At 39.4% G+C, this 21,302-nt stretch overlaps 1 protein-coding gene across 8 annotated transcripts in view; it reads right to left on the reverse strand.

Annotated features, from left to right (window-relative positions):
* The window catches only part of CASK (calcium/calmodulin dependent serine protein kinase), a 387,791-nt gene that overhangs the window by 128,907 nt on the left and 237,582 nt on the right, over positions 1 to 21,302 (reverse strand). For all 8 annotated transcript variants that reach the window (XM_055393922.2, XM_055393920.2, XM_055393918.2 and 5 more), the window contains exons 6-8: positions 14,910 to 15,012; positions 9,070 to 9,245; positions 2,810 to 2,932 (exon numbers count right to left, since the gene is read on the reverse strand). In XM_055393922.2, the coding sequence (XP_055249897.1) occupies positions 2,810 to 2,932; positions 9,070 to 9,245; positions 14,910 to 15,012 (402 nt within the window). The remainder of the gene's footprint in view (positions 1 to 2,809; positions 2,933 to 9,069; positions 9,246 to 14,909; positions 15,013 to 21,302) is intronic.

The raw sequence follows: 21,302 nt of genomic DNA on the forward strand, positions 1-21,302 counted from the left end.
ACTAGAGCTGAGTATCAGAGGATTGAATGCCGATGTGAAAAGTAATATTCTTAAGGAGAATATCTACTGGAATCTCAACATTGTTCAATCATACTATTATCCTATGTCATCATTGTTAAGATACACTATTAACCTATGTTTAAATATTATTTGCATAATTTCCGGGGAGCTAGCATGGTATAGTAGTGTGAATACATTTATACATTCACTCATTAAATCATTAAATGATACTTATGAGCACCTACTAAATGTCAGGGGCTTCCCTGGTGGCGCGAGTGGTAAAGAACCCATCTGCCAATGTAGGAGATTTAAGAGACAGGTTTGATTCCTGAAAGATCCCTTGGAGGAGGGTATGGCAACCCACTCCAGTATTCTTGTCTGGAGAATTCCATGGACAGAGGAGCCTGGTGGGCTACAGTCCATAGGGTCGCAAAGAGTCAGACACAAATGAAGCGACTTAGCATGCACACACTACATGTCAGGCACTTTCAAAGGGTCTATACAGAAGTGAACCAAGAGACAAAAATTCTTGCTGTGTATGCAGCTTATATTTTACGGAAGTAGAGAAACAAATAAGTAAAATGTAAGTATGTCTCATGGTGACCAATGCTATGGAAAAAAAGTAAGGCAGGGAAGTGGGGTAGGGAATACTGGTGGCAGGGGACATTTCTTCCCTCAAATTTTAAATTGGGTGGGCAGGGAAGATCTCACTAAGAAGCTGCTATCTAAGCAAAGACTGAAGATGGTGAGGGAATAAGCCATGAAGATAGCTTGGGGAACAGTATTCTAGGGAAAGGGCATGACTAACACAGGCGCTGAGGCAAGTGTGGGCCTGCTGTCTGAGGAACAGCGAGGAGGCCGACATGAAGGAACAAAGTGAGAAGAGGAGAGTAGGAAGGGGTGAAGTCAGGGAGGTATCAGGGAGTGAAATGGTAAACTAAATTAATAATACTTCAGGGGACAGGTCTAGCCTAAAGGTATAAACTCAGGGTGTACAGAGAGCATTTGAAGCCATTAAAACTATTAATAGATGAGGTCTCCAAGGGTCTGGGGCTTCCCTGGTGGCTCAGCTGGTAAAGAATCCACCTGCAATGCAGGAGACCTGGGTTTGGTCCCTGGGTTGGGAAGATCCCCTGGAGAAGGGAATGGCTACCCACTCCAGTATTCTGGCCTAGAGAGTCAGACACGACTGAACAACTTTCACTCTCACTTTCCAACAGTCTGAGTGTAGACATGGTGCAGGGAGGTGAGGGAGAATCAGCAGGATCTGGAAGGGGCTGCCACAGAGGTAGAAGGGAAACCAGGAGGAGAGGTGCCCTGAAGCCAAGGGAGGACAGAGTTCCAGAAGTATGGATGTCCAATTGCTGATATGCCAAGAGGGAGAATCATGAGATTTGACCACTAGACTCAGCAACGTGAAGGTCACTGGTGACTTGACTTGACAAGAGCTATTTTAGTGGAGTTGGTAGGATTGCAACCCTGACTAGGGTGGGTTCAAGAGAAAGAGATGGGAGAAACTGAGGAAAGTGAGTAGAAATAACACTTTCTAGGAGTTTTGCTGTCAAGGGGAGTAGAGAATAGGGGCAGAGGCTGGAGTGGGTTGTATGGTTAGGAGAACACATGTGTGTAATGAAAATAAATGGTAGCTTGTTAGATCCCACAGAGACAGGAAGGTGCTGATGCAGGGAAGGGCTCACAAGTGGGAGCACTGACCTTGAGTAAGTGAATGGGATAGGATCTTGAGTACAAGGGAAAAGGGTGTGGTAGGCTGAATCCTGGTTCCAACATCAGCGACTTTTGTGACTTGTGGCAAGATTCTTAACCTGAGGCTTAATTTTCTTACCTGTAAAGTAAGAACTTCCTGGAACTGTTGAACACTGTAATGTCTTCATCAAATAGTACTATCTCACTTAAGTCCCAAGTTATAATTTTCTTTAATAGTGATACTTCATTGGCAGGATGGGATATAAAAAGAACTTTTAAAATCTGCTTTTTCTAGAACCTGGGAGCCACAACTACTGAAGCCCACACACCCTAGAGCCCCTGTTCCACAACACAAGAAGTCTCTGTGACGAGAAGCCTGCACACCACAGTTAGAGAGTAGTCCCCTCTTGCTGCAACTAGACAAAACCAGTGTGTATCAATGGAGACCCAAGTGAAAGTGAAGTTGCTCAGTTGTGTCTGACTCTTTGTGACCCCATGGACTGTAGCCTACCAGGCTCCTCCATCCATGGGATTTTCCAGGCAAGAGTACTGGAGTGGTTGTCATTTCCTTCTCCAAGGGATCTTCCCAACCCAGGGATCGAACCCAGGTCTCCCACATTGCAGGAAGATGCTTTACTGTCTGAACCACCAGGGAAGCACCCAGCACAGCCATAAATAAATAAATAAAATTAAAAAATCTTTTTCTTAAGAAAATAAATCTATATCTAGTATCTACTGAAATAAAAATAATGCTATAAAGTATACAGTAACAACCAAAGCAATGATAATCACTTTTTAAATATCACACACTAAGTGCTCTTTCTGTTGTTCATGTTGTGCATCCTTGGAAGAGAACAAACAAGCCTTCTTCTGGCTTAATCCTCTTTCGTACCCTCTTGTGATGAAGCTGAATGTCACTCAAATGGTACATCCTCTTAAGATGTTTACAGAGAATGCACAGAAACAGTAAATAAGGTGAACAAAACTAATGAAAAAATGCTCAGGAAAAAAAAAAGGGTGGAAAGGGGCACCTTACAGAGTAATGCATTCTTGTCACCAGAACTGTCCAAACAAAGTGCAGATGGCCACCTATGAGCTCACATACCTTAAGCCATGGGTGATTCAGTGCTTCATAAACAGTGATCCTCTCGGCGGGATCCAGCATCAGCATTCGGCGAACAAGGTCTTTGGCACTTTCAGAGATATGGCTCCACTGCCTTGGATTCATCTGAAGAGGGGGAAAGGAAAATTACACAGTTAGGTTCAGTGAGACATTACTGTTCACTGTTAATATTCCTACACTGTTTCAATGCGAATAAGATTCAGGTAGCAAAGTAGAAAAATCAGATTCTAAAGACTTGCTTTCTAAGGAAGAAGAGGACTGAGGTCATGCATTTCCTGTTGTTCAACACATGAGAATTTGTATCAGTAAATATTCTTTATACATACTTTGGTTAGATATATAATAATATTTTTAATAATTGAAGAACAGAATGGTCATGATTCCAGGTTCTATCTCAGGTAAAATAAAATGTCTAGCATCTAGACTCTAAGGAGATGAGAATACTTTGACCTAGAAAGAACTAAAATAAAATTTAAAAAATTTAAAGAAGTGTTTTTAATATTTTGCTTTTGAAACTGGGAATTAGCAGTAACTGTGAAGGTTGGCTTGAAGCTCAACATTCAGAAAACAAAGATCATGGCATCTGGTCCCATCACTTCATGGGAAATAGATGGAAAAACAGTGGAAACAGTGTCAGACTTCATTTTTTTGGGCTCCAAAATCACTGCAGATGCTGACTGCAGCCATGAAATTAAAAGACGCTTACTCCTTGGAAGGAAAGTTATGACCAACCTTGATAGTATATTAAAAAGCAGAGACATTACTTTGCCAACCAAGGTCTGTCTAGTCAAGGCGATGGTTTTTCCCGTGGTCATGTATGGGTGTGAGAGTTGGACTGTGAAGAAAGCTGATCGCCGAAGAATCGATGCTTTTGAACTGTGGTGTTGGAGAAGACTCTTGAGAGTCCCTTGTACTGCTAGGAGATCCAACCAGTCCACTCTAAAGGAGATCAACCCTGGGTGTTCATTGGAACGACTGATGCTAAAGCTGAAACTGCAATACTTTGGCCACCTCATGTGACGAGTTGACTCACTGGAAAAGACTCTGATGCTGGGAAAGGTTGGGGGCGGGAGGAGAAGGGGACGACGGAGAATGAGATGGCTGGATGGCATCACCGACTCTGTGGACATGAGTTTGAGTGTACTTCGGGAGTTGGTGATGGACAGGGAGGCCTGGCGTGCTGTGATTTGTGGGGTCGTGGAGAGTCGGACACGACTGAGCGACTGAACTGAACTGAACTGAACTGAACTGTGAAGCCACACAAAGTAGCTTTTATTAATAGGATACTTTGGCCACTGTATGTCATTTTCAGCATTTAGGAAAAAAATATATTACTATAGGCCTTACAAAAACCACAATTTACTTGTATATTATTCTTAGTGAAGTGACTTTTTTTCCTCTTTTAGAGATGAGACAACTAAGCCACAAGGTAAGTCGCCTAAAGCCAAACAAAAAAATAAATTATGAGTTGTTCCTAAGACACAGGACTCATGAGCAAGGCTGTGGATCTCTGAGGAAAAGAGTTGGAAGACTCCTGGGAAAAGGGCTATGTCTGAGACCAGGAACCAGGAAGAAATGGAAAGGAATGCTTGGGACTTGGAGTTGGGAAGTCACGTGGGGAGAGGAGGGAAGAGATGGAGCAGGGTCTCACTCCCTATTTAATATCAGGAAACTGACTGACTGAGTGAGCACATAGGAGCTGTCTGTTGCCAGAAGCTTTAAGCAATGCCATGGCTTTAACTGGCAGAGACCCATGTCACTTTCTGTGGGAGAAAGATGGAGAATAAAGTCTGCAACATTTTAAAGAAAAATAAAATCACCACTTGCATTGTAGTACACACGAATCATTATAATCTGGCCAAGGTTTAGCATCGGACATTTTGCTCTGGCTAATGTGATGAAAGTGAAAGAGGAGAGTGAAAAGTTTGGCTTGAAGCTCAACATTCAGAAAACAAAGATCATGGCATTTGGTCCCATCACTTCATGGGAAATAGATGGAAAAACAGTGGAAACAGTGTTAGACTTTATATTTGTGGGCTCCAAAATCACTACAGATGCTGATTGCAGCCATGAAATTAAAAGACGCTTACTCCTTGGAAGGAAAGTTATGACCAACCTTGATAGTATATTAAAAAGCAGAGACATTACTTTGCCAACGAAGGTCCGTCTAGTCAAGGCTATGGTTTTTCCCGTGGTCAAGTATGGATGTGAGAGTTGGACTGTGAAGAAGGCTGATCGCCGAAGAATTGATGGTTTTGAACTGTGGTGTTGGAGAAGACTCTTGAGAGTCCCTTGGACTGCAAGGAGATCCAACCAGTCCATTCTAGAGGAGGTCAATCCTGGGTGTTCATTGGAAGGACTGATGCTAAAGCTGAAACTGCAATACTTTGGCCACCTCATGTGACGAGTTGACTCACTGGAAAAGACTCTGATGCTGGGAAAGGTTGGGGGCGGGAGGAGAAGGGGACGACAGAGAATGAGATGGATGGATGGCATCACCGACTCTGTGGACATGAGTTTGAGTGAACTCCGGGAGTTGGTGATGGACAGGGAGGCCTGGTGTGCTGTGATTCATGGGGTCGCGCAGAATCGGACACGACTGAGCGACTGAACTGAACTGAACTGAACTGAATGTGAGGCTTTGTTCTAGTAGATAGAGAGTGGAAAATGTTCCATCTTCTTTGTCTAATAGGCAGAATTCTAAGCGGTAGTCACTTCTCTTGTCAGATCCCTTAATTAAAAGTGAATGCCATGAGACTGTTGAAATACTGTCATCCTATTGAAACTGTGATCGGTTGACAAGTTTGAAATAGGGAGGCAAGTGATTAGATGGGGCTTAGACAGCCTTGCTTCCTCTTCTCCATCCTGGAGATGATGTTCTCTTTCATGTCTGAATGATCTGTCCTCAGGAAAGGTGTTGAGAAACCATCTGAAAGTGGTCTTATTGAGAAGTATACTCCCTGGTCCTTTTCATGAGGGAGCCCAATCCAGGGTTTTCTCTTTGGCAGAAAAGAGTAACTGATATTAATTTAGGAGGTTGAGTATATCTTTACCATCTAAGCCATCAGGGAAGCCCTTGAATATATAAGGGAGAACAAAACAGGGGCATAAAGCAGTCTTAATTATTTGAATATGAAAGCGAGGCAGCTGAGAACTCCTGCTGTGTAGACACCAATTGGATATCCAGAAACAAGTGATATAAGGTGACATTGTACCTTTTATAGACTTTGGGAAATATATTTTTGTCCTTTATAAAAAATTAACTGAAATTAAATGTTAGCATATGTTTTAGCTAAAGTATTCTTTCCTATCGACCTTAAAAAGTCAAGTAAGCTAGTAAACAAGAATAAAAAGTTCAAATTATTTAAGACCAGTAGCAGTTTATAAACTATGACATTTAAAATATATTACATTTAAAATGTGCCATCAAAATTTTCTTGAAAATACTCATAGAGATCAAGGATTTTTAATTTTTGTTGTTGTTAAGAACCACAAGGGTGGTAAAATATTTTTGAGATCTGCTCCAAAATAATCTAGTAGCATGTAGAATATAGATAAACAAGATTGGCTGGATGTTGATAAATATTAAAGGTGTGGGTTCATTATACTATTATCTCTACTATTTTGTTAGACATTTTCAGTAATAAAAATTTAAAAATGAATGCTGACACAATCATAGTATTTTTTTTAAAGGCTCAATAGAGTCATCACTGATAGTAAAGATGGATCTGTACTTCAAACTAAGCTACTGAAAACCTGGGGCCTTTGAAAGGAAAGCCATGAGTATAAGTGAGAGGTGAGGTTAGCTAAGTAAGAGTAAATATGTTATTAACTTTAAACCCCCAGGTACAGAAATTATAGTATAGCTGCCACCATCCATCTGACTATATTATACTAGAATACTAAGAATAGGAAATTTTAAAACAGTTAAGCTTTTGGACATATTTGACTAGTCCAAATTTTTTTCTAAACAAAGAAACAAAGATAACTATTCAATGCTTTAAAAATAGACAAAATCAAATACCAAGAAGCTGTTGGAATGAAGCACATTGCCTTGGAAACCAGGAAGTTAGCAACTGAACAAACACAAAGGAAGAATTCTATTATTAGCAAATGCTTATAGCTCAAGAAGGCAGGTGGGAGATTTTATTATATGGTATCTACGTCATAAGTCACTGTGAGGATGAAAAGAGTTAATATAAGTAAAGTGCTTAGAACAGTTCCTAGAACGTAGTAAGCGCTATGTATGAGTTAGCTATCATTATTGCTAGTATTATTATTACACTGATAGATTACTGTGTTTATTTTCACGTTAGTATCTGTGATTTCACTTGGCAAAATTCAACGAGAAAGCCATAACCGTGCATTCCTGATAGCCACTCACAATTTCCAGGGATTGAAGGGAGATGATTACTTACAAGCAGTTTCCTGGGACTTTTAGTTACCTTGAAAGGATTAATTTTATTCCCTAATGGTCAACTGACTCTAAGAGAAGCAGAAAAACCTATACGTAAAACGTCTTTCTCTGTTAACAGAGTTTTCCCGTAGATCTGCATCTAAATAAAGACGAACCTGTGTACTTTTATATATAAGCCATGGTACACAAGGAAAAAAAGTACAAGCCATTCTCACCGACTCACTTCCACAAGCTTCAGCTGCAGTTTACAGAATAAGGCCACAACTCTGAAATCACTTTACCTTCATTTCTTTTTTTCCCTTAAGTTTTGTCAAGTCCCATATAAAATTCTAACATTACTGAGGAACAGGAGAAAAAAAAAAACCCTTTAGGGGCCTCATAGTTTTGGAGTGTAGTGTTATATGAATTTAAACCTGTGTGTTTGGTTTTTATGTTGCCAGGCACGGCCGAAAACAAAAACACTGATTTTGTTGAATAGAAAGTGCATGTGTTAATAATAACGGGAGGAAGGAGAACTTCCTCAAAATAAACTGCCCTGATTTGATATCCAGACACATACTCCTCTATGCTTCCCATACAGAGCATCGATTCCATCAGCCATACAAGGTGGCAGAGGGCAATAAAGTGCAAAAGCTAGGGTAGTGAAACCAACACCAAGCTTATTTCCAAGAACCTCCTAGGTCTTTTTTGTATAGCCACTCATGACGTCAGTAATGGCTTCTTAAATTATTTAGTAATGAAAATAATAATGTACTAATCAGAAGTCTGGGAACAGTACATGTAGTTTCCGATTCACAATAGCCAAAGATGAATATAAATATTTAAATCACACCAAAATGGCTCTAAATTACATTATGAAATGCAGTTGTGATACTGGCATTTCAGTTTATCCTGGAAGGTAAGTGGCAAATTTTTCAGCTGTGCTGGCTGACTACATAAAATGCAATAAAATAACATGCATGCTAGAGCAAAAACAAATAAAGGTTAATAGACACTAAATCTAAAAGTAAGATAAAGAATTACTAAAATTACCTGGATGAAATTTCCATTTTAACTTTAGAAATGAAGTAACAAAAATAAAGCCCTTTTCTCAAATTACACAAAGAAGGGCCAAATAAGTTTATGCTCCAGCTCAGCCTGAATAAATGGGTTCGATCACCAGTCAGCTAATGGATAGTTTAAAATCTGGGCTAGGGTCTGTCACAGACACCTTACCCAGGGTAAAATAAAAGCTCACATTCTCTCACAGTAAATTCCAAGGAGTATTCCAAATTCTTTCCCTGAAGTAGAATTTTATTTGAAATAAGTGGGACACAAACAAATTACTATGAATTTGAGTTAGCAAAACAGACAGTTTCACTAGAATGTACTTGTGGTCAAAGATTTTGACTTGTAGTGTGGCTTTGTGACTCTGAGGGCCTAGAACGTAGAGGAAAAGGGGAACACCCATCAGGTCTCTGGTCTTTATACTGTATCAAAGACAAGTCGGGTCCCTGTTTTCTGGACTAAACACAGTGTTGGAATCCAAATACGTGGGATAGACTAGAGGCAGCACCGAGGGAATGAGAAGGGAGGAGTGAGGCAATGGTTTTTTTAAAGCCAGTCATCTGGATGATAATTTGGCTGAGATTGACTCTGAAATTTATTTGAGAGCTTTGGTGCCTAACAAGGCTAGTGGATCAAAGATGCAAGCAAAAAACTTTTCTCTGACTGGGTAACTATGTTGACCATCAATAAACAATCCAAAGAGAGACAATAACTTAAAACATTTTTTGGGAAATAAATTTAATCTCAATGGAAATATAAAACATTCATAATATATTACCTTATATTTTCCTTTAATAATGCCTTCAAACAATCTTTCCTTGGTTCCATAAAAAGGCAAACAACCGCTTAGCAGGATAAAAAGGATCACGCCACAACCCCAGACATCTACAGGTTTTCCGTAAGGCTCTCTCTTGACAACTTCTGGGGCCATAAAATGAGGTGTTCCAACGCGCCCTATAAATGACAACATCAAGGAAAAAATGTTTACATAAAATGGGCTTCCCCCCATTTGAAAGCTGAAAATAACAGTGTGAATGACAAGTTTAACAATGTAAATATTACCAGCTCTTCCCTCCTCTATAAAATCAAGGGGAAAAAAGGCAGAAAGAAAAAAATTATTTATCTAATCACCTCTTGAAAATACTGAGCCCAGGAGAGGGAGGTGCTCTGTCTTCTAACACTGCTACTTCCTATTGAATTCTGCAGGGTGCATGGTAAATATTTACCTATTTCTTGCATCATGAAGAAGTCACTTAAATTTTATAGTTTTCACATGTTTGAAAAAAAATTACTAAAAATACAGAGCAGAGACAGTGGCAGGGAGAGGGGGGAACAAGGGAGAAAATATCCGTGGAGAAAAAGATCACTTTTGACTGCCAAACAGAAATTCTCAAATTAAACCTAATGCTGAGAACTTTTGCTTGGAATGTGACTCTGAATCAGAAATCCTGTTCAGTAGATTTTAGGAATTAATTGCAGCAATTAACAGTGGTTAACGATATTTTGTTATAAAAGGATTTTAGCTTCCTTCAAATATTAATATTGGAAGAGAATGAGAGCAAATATATGACATAAACCAAAGCAAAATCATGAGGCTCTTGCCATTAGACTCTCTTTGATTTCGTCTTTAAAGTGTTTTTCTTCTTTTTTTCCTATCAAAATTAGGTTTCAGGAAGGAATCTGAAAGCAGTTGTTTGCACACCAGTAGCCATCTGTAAGGCAGCACCCCCTTTTCTTCTCTAGAACAAAAGATTTGTATCCTAGAACAAAAGATTTGTATTCCTGTGGGAGGGGACTGCCTGCCAGATTTGACAGCTCTTCTAGCTCTAGGCGGGCCCAGCGCCTTCCTCTCCTCCCTTACCTACAGCCCCCACCTCGTCATCCTGAGTCCAAGATCATTTTTATTTCGAAGACTGCACAAAACTTTATGGAGAGTTCAGAACAGTGTTCAGAGTTTAGAAAAAGACCTCAGAGATCTTCTAATCCAGCTAGAGAGAAAGTCTGTATCATAAATTAGTCTTGTTGGTGATTGTCAAACCTTGTGTGCTGGGAATGTTCCTTTGCTGCAAATTGTGGGTTCCTTTCTTCCCCCATAACAGAGGAGATTATGTTTAGGGTTCAGAGAGTGAAAATATTTTTATTTAAAATGTATGGTAGATCAGAGGAAACTATCAGTTAGAAGGAAAGATTTTTATTTTCATGTTGCCCCATTTACTTTCCTCAGCAACATAAAGAAGCGTGAAATGATAACTAAGCCTCCTACTTCATTAACAGCTGGGACAGGGCAGTGCCCTTGGAGAAATGTGCCTTGGTCTGATGGACAGGAGCTGGTAAAAGTAGGGAGAAGCAGGGTAAGAGATTAGAGTACTCATACCAGGGCACAAGCCAGGTACATGCTGGTGGCTGGGATACTGCTTGGAAACGCAACTTGACTCTTACTACAAGACATGGCCAAGCAACTCAAAATGCAGGTCTCAATCTGGGACTAGTCAAGAGCCCCCATGGCCAGCCCTGGCCAACCAGGGGGAGGTTCTCTCCATTTATGTAGATTGAAGACTACCATGGTATTGGAGAATCAGTGTTCATCCTTGAGGAAGATACATGTCTTTTGGTTAAGGAATTTGCTCATAAATGAAAAGGTGAAAGACTATTGTGTGTGCTAGTCACTCAGTCGTGTCTGACTCTGCGACTCCATGGACTGTTAGCCTGCCAGGCTTCACTGTCAATGGAGTTCTCCAGTCAAGGATACTGGAATGGGTTGCCATTCCCTTCTCCAAGGGATCTTCCTGACCCAGGGACTGAACCTGGGTTTCCTGTATTGCAGGTGGATTCTTTACCACCTGCGCCACCAGGGAAGTGAAAGAATTTATAGGAGTGAATTTTTAAAAATTTATTTCATGCAGATTGGTAGAATGTGAAAGGATTGAAGTTACCCTTTAACATATACCAACCTCCCCAATTTCCTGGTTTGTGATCACTTGACTTTTCCTTCTTTGTGGTCACTTGATTTTTATGACACTGACCACAGAATTCTAAGAACGGGAAGCCAAATTACCAAAGCAAATTAAATGTCACTATATATGAGACACTTCAGATGTGCATTTAAAAATTTAAATGTTAGTTTTTTTGATAATATAATAAAACCTTATTACCCAGAGCCTCAGGGAGGGGGAGTTGTTCTGAGTAGGTACATATTCATATACTTTAGGACTTGAATCTTTACACACCCACCCCTTTTTACTTTAAGAATTTTGGATGGCTCTCTTTCTATAATTTCCTGGCTTCTTTTATACAAGATGTTGCACGTAATTCAGCCTTTTCTTGATGACTCAGAATTATTATTGTGATACCAATGAAAGAAACCTGGTATAGAACCAAAAATGCATTGCATACCCCAGAGAATAAAGGTTGATTTTTTCAGTATAAAAGGCTGCTGTGCTTTCCAACTTTTGGTATCTGCTCAACATAATTTTTTTGGTCAGGTTTTCCTTTCTTTTCTTTCACTATGCTTACTCTAGCCTTGTCTTCTCCTCATTTGTTGCACAAAATTTGCTATAAACTGTAAACTCATTAGAAACCAGATTCCTTCACTTAGTAAAAATTTCCCAAGTGTCTGCTGGGTCCTAGACACAGTGGTCTAGGACCATTGGGGACATACAAGGGATAAGCCATGGTTCCCCTTTGCCCTCACAAAGCTCAGTCTTTGATATAATTACAAATCCCCGCATGAAATGCTACATGAAGGCATGTAGGCCAGACAGCTATGGGAATATGGGAGAGAACGAACAGGGTTACCTAACTTGGGATGGTGAAAATCAGTCTGCTTCTAAGAATACTTCGTTAACTAGATACACAAAATGACAAAAGGCATTCTAACCAGAGGGAAAGGCAGGTGTAAGCTATGAAGGAACGCCAATCCACAAAACTTTCTGAAAAATGGAAGCATGTCAGCCTCAAAGTGTGTCTTCACATGTTCACTTGAGAGAACCATGAATAGGTATGAGGGGCAGGAAATGTCTTGCTGATATTACATTTATTTTCTAGGTTCTTAGTTATATTCTGGATAAGTGAGTTTTCCAAACAGCTGAGTTTCTGATAGGGAACGTGTAAATATATGTAAATGGCTTTTTACTATATAGAATATATAATGGACAGAATTACTTTTGATTTGGAGGACTGAGTGATCAAAGATTCTAATCTAACAGGAAAATAGCTTTCTTTTAGATATTAGCAAATGATCTGATACATTTTCAGAAGTATCTTAAACAACATGAAAACTTTTTATAAGAGAAATCGTTTATTCTTTATCTATATATGTAGATTGCATTTTAAAGACATTTAATGCTTGAAGTAGTAATGCAAGCAAAGGTATGTTTAAGAAATGACAGTATTTTAACTCTATAAGGACTGAGAAAAATAAATTTTGCACAACTGATACACTGTGGGTTAAAAACCAGCTTTAAAAATACAAACTTGATGGGAAAGATTCATGGACTTTAGGAAAAAAGGTTAACATGTAAAAAATGTCTGGATAAGTCATGAATCTGTTTTTCCCCTTCAGTCAAGGTACATAGTAAAATGAAGTCCATACCATCTTTAATGCTAACAGGATACAAATTGAGATCAAGAGAAACAAAGTCACTCTAAATGGCCAATATATATAACAGCATATAAAAGGAATTCATTTTATATCATATCATCCCATCAACCTTGAGGATATAATCGTCAGAATTTGTTATTTAATTGTGTAGTCTTAACACGGGGATGATCTGTACAAATAGTGGATGTGAGAGAGTTAAACAGCAATGTTTGTTTAGAAACAACTTGGGATTTGTAGTTGATTGCAAGATTAATATGAGCCACCAGTGTTACAACAGGGTTGTCCAAAAAGCTTATGCAATTTGGGGAGGCTGATAGGAATGTAAGATCCACAGCAAAAGCAGTGATCTATGTGTTGGAAGTGCCTGGAGATGTGCTCGGTTTTGGCTCCGTACTTGGTGCAGTCAGGAGACTGAAGCAGTTTATGTGAGGAATGATGGCTAAATCAACCTAGGCGAGTTAACTTGGATAAAAAGGCAGTTTTTAAGCATCTGAATGACTATTGTGTGGAACGATTAAAACTGCTCACCGTGGCTCCAAAAGCCAGAAGTAGGACTCCTGGGTGGAAGTTACAGGAAGATAGACTTCTGTTTAATGCAAGGATGGGTGTTTCAATAGTTAGGGAGCTTTTAAAAAATGGAATGAACTGTCCTGGGACATAGTGAATTCTTTGCCACCTGAGGAATTAAACTAGAGCTCAGTCTTTTGCAGGGAATTTTATGAGAGAATCCAATCATTAGTTTACAAGACTGGAGAAGTTAAGGTCTCTTTGAATTCTGATTCAGTGATTCTATGGTTAAACTGCATGTTGTTACCTGACCCTATGGTCAGTCTTCTGATCACAGATGATAAGTTTCAAACTTTTCATAGGTTTTGAATTCACTAGTTCATTAGAATTAGAAGAAAAAATAATCAGTTTTCAAAACTATACTCAACTTGCAATTTCTTGTATTCTTGGAAATGATTAACTAGAAGAAAACACAAAACTAGAAGGAAATCTAAACACAATTTAATTTTGGAGGGCAATGGTGGTAAAATAATGATTTGAAGACTACAACTATGACTCATAGCTCATTTTTCAGAAGATGGCCTATGTCAATACTGCTTTGATGTTTTAGTAATAGTAAATGAAATGAAATGAAATATCCTGTGTAAAAGATTATTATTTTGATATTTATCATTTGTCAGGTATTTGAATTTAATATAAGCATTCTTGAAAGATGACAAGTTTAAAAAGGTCCTGTTGATATTTTTCCTCTTTGTGAAGGCTGGCAGTACTTGAAGATGGAAAATAGAAAGCAATAGCTAGAAGAATGGTAGTTGGTAGAATGGAGAACTAAGCAATTTGCAAAACTAAAAACAGGGCAGCATTCTGAGCTGGAATCTATTGAAAGGAATAAATAAAACCAAATACTTGAATCTGTAATTAGCATCCACCTCTGCATACTGGTGAAGAAAGTTTGTTTTAACTTTTCTTCCTTTTTTATTCTGGCATGGGAATTTTCTAGTTATGTTTGCTTTGGCTAATAATAAAATCAGTCTGTGCTCATATCTGCTTGCTCTTCCCAAACACACAGACTGATGGCCTGAGTGTGACTCTTTCACAAATGGAAAGAGGAAAGTAGTGTGAAATTAAAAATCAGCCACAGATATAACCTGAAAGAAGTGAATCCACACACTTTAGATTTGACTTCATTTGGCCAGTTCAACTTTAAAAGTCACTTTGCCTCAAATATCACCTTCTTCCAATACTGTTTTAATCTCTGTATGTTGGGTCTCTTCCCTGTTAAATTTTGAGGATACAAAGAGTAAAAAAATGGAGTCTATTCTTAAGAGACTAAAATTCTAATTATGATTATAGAATTATTAAATTCAAAACTATATTATGGCACTTTTTTTGGGGTGGGGTGGAACGTGGTCTGAAACACTGAGGATAGACTAATATTTAGTTTGAAAATTTTACACCAGCCTAAAAACTGATGTGGTTTTGAAGGAAATTTTTTAAAAAAGCATTCTTACCTCCAGCTACAAGTCCAGACTCCCCTAATTGAATAGCTACCCCAAAGCCCCCAAGTTTAACAGGTGCCGAATTTTCCTTTGAGGCAAGGAGAACACAGTGGGGCTGAAAAGAAAAACAAACAAACCAAAGAAAATGATTAATTGTCAATGAACAATTTACACAAAGCCAAATAACATGACCATATTTGTTGTTGTTCAGTCGCTAAGTCGTGTCTGACTCTTTGTGACCCTATGGACTGTAGCCTGTTAGGCTCCTCTGTCCATAGGATTTCCCAGGCAAGAATTACTGGAGTGGGTTGCCATTTCCTTCTCCAGGGGATCTTCCCAGACCAAGGATCGAGCCTGCATCTCCTGCATTGGCAGGCAGATTCTTAACCACTGAGCCATCAGGGAAGCCCATATAGTAAAATACTTTAAAAACTCTTGGAATTACCTTTGGATGCTTCAATTATTTGTCTATTCTCATGTCTACTGATTTCTCCAAAGACTTACCTGTTTTAGCCAACATTTTTCAGGAATTATTTGCTTCCAGGATTAGGGTACGGTGCTTGGAACTACTCAGGAAGATGGATGCTCAAGACAGACAGATATGTTTTCTGCCTTTTCATGCAATATTTTCTCTCACTGAGTGACAGCCTCCATTTGTTTAAGGAAGAATATATTTTACAGCTAAGTTTCTTGAAATCTGACTTGATCTACAGAGCCACTGTATCTTGGCCCTCAGGGGATGTTGATGACCCTTTCTCTGCCCCCTCTCCCACCGTCCTGTTTTTCGTTCCACTCCCAAGTAAGATTTAATGACTCTAATTGAGCCCTTCTCCTTGGGAATTCAATGCTCTTCCTTCCTGGGGTCTCTTCTCTGGATGTGCCCTTCCTCTCTGTGGGAAGGGGAAGTGAGAAAAGAGAAGGGGGGAAGGAGACTACTGGGCTGGCCTCTAGTCCAGGGTAAAGACACCCCCACCCCCCCCCAGAGCAGCTGCTTGACCAGGGCTCTCTGAGAATCATATGATTTTTGGTTACAGTGAGAGTCTCTTTATAGGACCTAGTCCTCCTGCATCTGCCTTTTTCTGGGACCTTGCTGGGGCTGGTGTCAGGAAGGCATTTAATTGTAGGGAACTTTGGTCTCTGCTCAAATACTATGCTCCTCTCTGTGACTAACATTACATATGTTATGACCTGCTCTTAAAATATGGGTTTAGTGAAAAAGGCAAGCCTCTTCAGGCTTGGAAGATAGAGGTATTTTTTATTCTCTCCCACACTTGATCAGATGTAAAATGACCCAGTTTTAGTTCAGGTTTAGCCTACATGATAATGGGCATGAAGAGACCCATGCAATAAAATTCTGAGCTGGTACACCCAGAGTGATGTTTGATGATGGATATGCAAAAGTGGGAAGGATTCTTTTATACTTTAGAAGTTATTTTTTTGTCCAAGGGTATTTAAAGACCTTTACAATAGAGTGTAGCACAAAGAAAAACAAGCCCTTGAGTACAAACGTGTGTATGAGTATGTATGAGTGAGAGAAAGAGGAGAGAAAAAGCAAGCACACATGGATGGTGAGCAAACTGCAGGAAGACACAACATAGCTGGTAGGGTCTATGGAAGGACAGGCAAACCTCTACAGAAACCAACTGACAGAGTGCTCTCTCTAATGTGAACTTTCAGTTGGTTCAAACAGAGATCAATGATAAGAGATCTAGTGTGGGGCACGGCAAATGAACAAGCCTAGAAAAGGATGGGCCTGATGCAGAAGAAGAAAAAACAGACTAGACACAGACAGGGTCTCCCAGCCAGTGTCATCATTACCTTCTTAGGAAGGAGTAGTAGAAGCTTAAATTGGAATCCCACTTCAGCTAATGTTACACTGAGATTTATCCAACAGGGTGTGGATTCAGTCACTCTCAACAAACCCTTTAGTGAGATAAGTCATAACATTGGAACTTAAATAAACAAAGAAGCCAACATACATAAATGAATAGAAGACTCTAGTAATGTTAAGTAATGTTAAGTGCTAGGGAGGGAAAATTAAGCTGGTGAGGAGGTAGGTGTTACAGGTTTGGAGACTAGGGAGCTGCTATTTAGTAAGACAAGGAGTGCCAGAGAAGACCTCTCTAATAGGGTAATAGGTGAACACACACCAGAAAGAAGTGGCCGAAAGTCACATGGAGGTAAGATCTTGGTGTGGAGCATACTATGTAGAAAATCTCAGAGGCACGAAGAGGGTTGCTATGTTTGGAGAAGAGTGAGGAAGCCAGTGTATTGGGAAAGGAATGAACAAAGGTAAGAGTGGTAGGAAATGAGATTCAGATGAACAACAACCCTATTGTCTAAGGTTTTGAAGTCAAGGACAGAGCTCTGGGTTATAGACTGAGCAAGATGGGAAACCACTGGGAAGTTTTGAGCAGGAGAGCGTGAAGATCAGTTTTAGATTTGGAAAGGATCACTTGAGCTGCTGCGGGGAGAAGAAATGGCAAGGGTGCAAGAATGGATGAAAGGAGACCAGGTAGGAGGCTTCCGTGGGTGTTCAGGCAAGAGAAGATGGTGATTTGGACTAGACCAAAGTGATAGAGGCTGGGAGGGTAAAAAGTGGTCACATTCAGGATATGTTCTGAAGGTATATTTGACAAGAACTGCTGCTGGATATGGGGTGTGAAAGAGAGAGATAGGTCAAGTATGGTAATTAGGTTTTTGTCCTGAGCAACTGAGTGAAAATGAGGATGTTATTTACCGAATTTGGGAAACACAGGAGTAGAAATACGAAAGAGGGATCGAGAATTTGGTTTCGCACAAATTGAGTGTGAGGTCATGTAAGACAGGAGAGGGAAGGCTGGGACTAGAGATATAAATTTGGGATCAGAAGCATGTACATAATATTTATAGCTAGATAATGAATGAAATCACTTAGGGAGTGAACTACTAATAGAGAAGATGAGGTCAGAGAATTGAGACCTGGTACACACCAGTATTTGAGGCAAGGGAGATGAGAACAGTCTAGCAAAGGAAACAAAATATCTGGACAGTGAAGCAGGGGGAAAATCAGAAGACACTGGTGTCCTGAAAGGCTGCTAAGAAGTCATTAAAGGTGAGAACTGATCATGAAATCTGGCAACTTGAAATTTACTGATGACCTCGATAAGAAGGATTTTGGTGGTATGAAAGTGAAAGTGAAGTTGCTCAGTCGTGTCCAACTCTTTGTGACCCCATGGACTGTAGCCTGCCAGGCTCCTCTGTCCATGGGATTCTACAGGCAAGAATACTGGAGTGGGTTGCCATTTGGTGGTATAACAGAGACAAAAATCCCCACTGAACTATGTTCAAGAGAGAATAGGAAGAGATGATGTGGAAATAGTAAATTCAGATATCTTTCAAAACTTTACTGTAGTAGGATTAGAAAAATGGGATGAAGCTAGAAGAGAATGTGAAGCCAATGAAATTTCTTTAACTTTTTAATATTTACAACTGGAGAAACCAAATTAACAAAGCCTTCATGTACCAATCACCCAGTTTCACAATTATTGACATTTTGTCATTATTGTTTTATCTATCTCCAACCATTTATTGGTATTATATTTTTGCTGAAGTCTTTTAAAACAAACCACGTCATTTCACCAGTAAAATGTTCACGTATGGGGAATCTGAGTGAAAGGTGCCTGCAAATCCTTGTGTAATACTTTACCTGTAACCCTATTTTAAAGTCACTTAAAAGAATTCTCTTTGTGGTTATACTTTCAATTTGTTACATAGTGAGGTCAATTTGTTTTAACTAGATTTTGACTTAATTTGGTGTTCTAATTATACAAAACATGTTGATAAAGTTTCAAAGGTAACTGTGTTAGTTGCTCAGTCATGTCTGAATTGACTCTTTGGGACTCCATGGACTGTAGCCCACCAGACTCCTCTGTCCATGGGATTCTCCAGGCAAGAATACTGGAGTGGGTTGCCATTCCCTTCTCCAGGGGATCTTCCCGACCCAGGGATCAAACCTGGGTCTCCTGCATAACAGGCAGATCCTTTACTGTCTGAGCAACTAGGGAAGCCCAACCATAAATACCTTTCAGAGAGGCCTACCTTTTGTTCACTCTCCTCAAGCCCAGTCTCTCCCTCCTCATTGGCAACTGTGTGTATCATCAGTTTTTGGTTTATCCTTCCATTGTTTTGTTTTGAAAATGAGACAATGCATACAAATACTCTAAATTTTCACATAACAACATATGCATTAGGTCACTCCATCGACATCTTCAGGGAAGTTTTGTTTTGTTTTTTAAAGACAGACATTTGCATGCTGGTGGGAAAGATCCTATAGAAAGGGAAAAAGTGACCTCAGGAAAGAAAGGGGATGGGATGTAGTATACAAGTGGGAAGGGGGCTGGCTCTAGTGACAGTGAGGGAGGCACCTGTAGATGCAGGCAGATGTGAATGTTAGAAGATGAGGAAGTTCTCTCCTGAGCACTTCTATTTTCCATTTACTTGAAATAAAAAGTGATCAGCAATTGGCAGTGGGGAAGAAGAGGGGGCTGTTGTCAGCGTGAGAAGAGTGAAGGTGTGAAAAAGTATTTTCAAAGGATAGGAAAATGAACTAAGACAGTGGTTCTCAAACTTTAGTATCATACAGAGTTGCTGGCCTACATCCCCCCAAGTTTCTGACTCATAAGGTCTGGGATGAGGTTAAGAACATGCATTTCTAACAAGTTCCTGAGTGATGTTGATGCTACTAGTCTGGGAACCCATGCTTTGAGAAGCCCCAGACTAAGGAAATAGGGCAGGACTGCTGGCAGCATAGGAGCCCACTCAAGGTGTGTGGTCATGAGTTTAAAGCAAGAGCCATCAACACTGTTCTGTGTTTACAATCAGCGGGACTCATTTTAGCTGGTGGGGTTCAGGCCTGGAATGGGAGGTCAGCTGAATTTAACCAGGGTTGGGATTTAGATAAAGAGAGGCAGGTGATATCAGTAAGAGCACGAAACCAGCATATCCCTTTATTTCTTCTTTTCTACTTTTATCTTTTGTATAAAGAGCTAAGATAGCAACAAAGTTCAGGGAAGGGGAAGGGTGAGCGGAAGAGGATGTATAGGAATAAGCTAAGAACACCGAGACAAAAAGCAGAAAGCTCAGAATGAACAGGAAAAAGGCTCATACAAAGGAAGAACTAAGAAAAGCTTATACTCAAAATTGGGTCACAGTAGGGTCATCAGGGAACTGAAGATTGAAACAGAATTAGTGTTTGGAAAGGGGATGACTTAGGTGTGGAAAAATAGCTACCATGATAAAAAAATTTATATTAGGTTTTATGAAATAGAACATATAATAAACACTAGTCGTTAAAAAATTCCTGCCAGGATTCTGAAAAGCTATTTGTACACCCGTGTTTATTGCAGCATTATTCACAATAGTCAAGAGGTGGAAGCAATGCAGATGTTCACTGACAGATGAATGGATAAAGAAAATGCAGCCTATACATACCGTGGAGTATTATGTGCCTTTAAAAAGTAGGAAATCCTGTCATATGGTACAACATGGGTGAACCTCAAGGATATTATGCTAAACAAAATAAGCCAGGCATAAAAAGCCAGATCTAGAGTATTGAAAATCACAGAAAGTTAGAAAGGTAGTTGCCAAGGGTTGGGGTAGAGAGGAGGGGTTCTTGTTTAGTGGACACAGAATTTCAGTTTTGCAAGATGAAAAATTTCTAGATACAAACCCAACGATAAGTATATTTAGTACCACTGAAGAATATAAATATACTTACACAGCATAAATATAACAATATAAATATATTTGCACAATATAAATATACTTAACACCACTAAACTATACATTTAAAAATAGTTAAGGTAGTTAATTTACGTGCTTTTTTACACCCGCCTTCCCCACACAAAATCCCTCCCGGACCAATACGGTAATGATCTTCCTTCTCAGAAGTTCTAGGGGGAAGTAAGAGCTACAAAATGTTTTTATTCTAGCAATTTAAAAGTATTCTGTCCCATGTGTCAAATTTATAATGAACTAAGAGCACTGGAGAATATGATGTTTAGGAGAGAGAATGTACTGCAAGATAATTAGAATTGTTAGATAAAGCCCAATGAGTTAAATATTATTTAGTACAAAATAAACAGAGTTGCAGGGCAACAATTATGGGGAGGATAAGAACTAACTTTTCTTCATTTCAGATGACAACAAAAAAAAGGGGAAATGTGATTAAACTGCAGGGCCAGCAGTTACATAGATGGACATATAGTGGTTAAACATTGGACTAGGACCAAAAACACTCCCTGCAGAGTAACTTCACTATTTTCTTTAAAATATAGGAGATATTTCAATCTACTTGGGAGAGTTTATCAAGGAGAGAATACTATCACAAATTTCATCTAATCCTAAAATTATAAGATTGTGTTA

The sequence above is a fragment of the Moschus berezovskii genome, chromosome X (assembly GCF_049115385.1).
Source record: "Moschus berezovskii isolate FMDL1 chromosome X, NW_MosBer_1.0, whole genome shotgun sequence".
Taxonomy (NCBI): Eukaryota; Metazoa; Chordata; class Mammalia; order Artiodactyla; family Moschidae; genus Moschus; species Moschus berezovskii.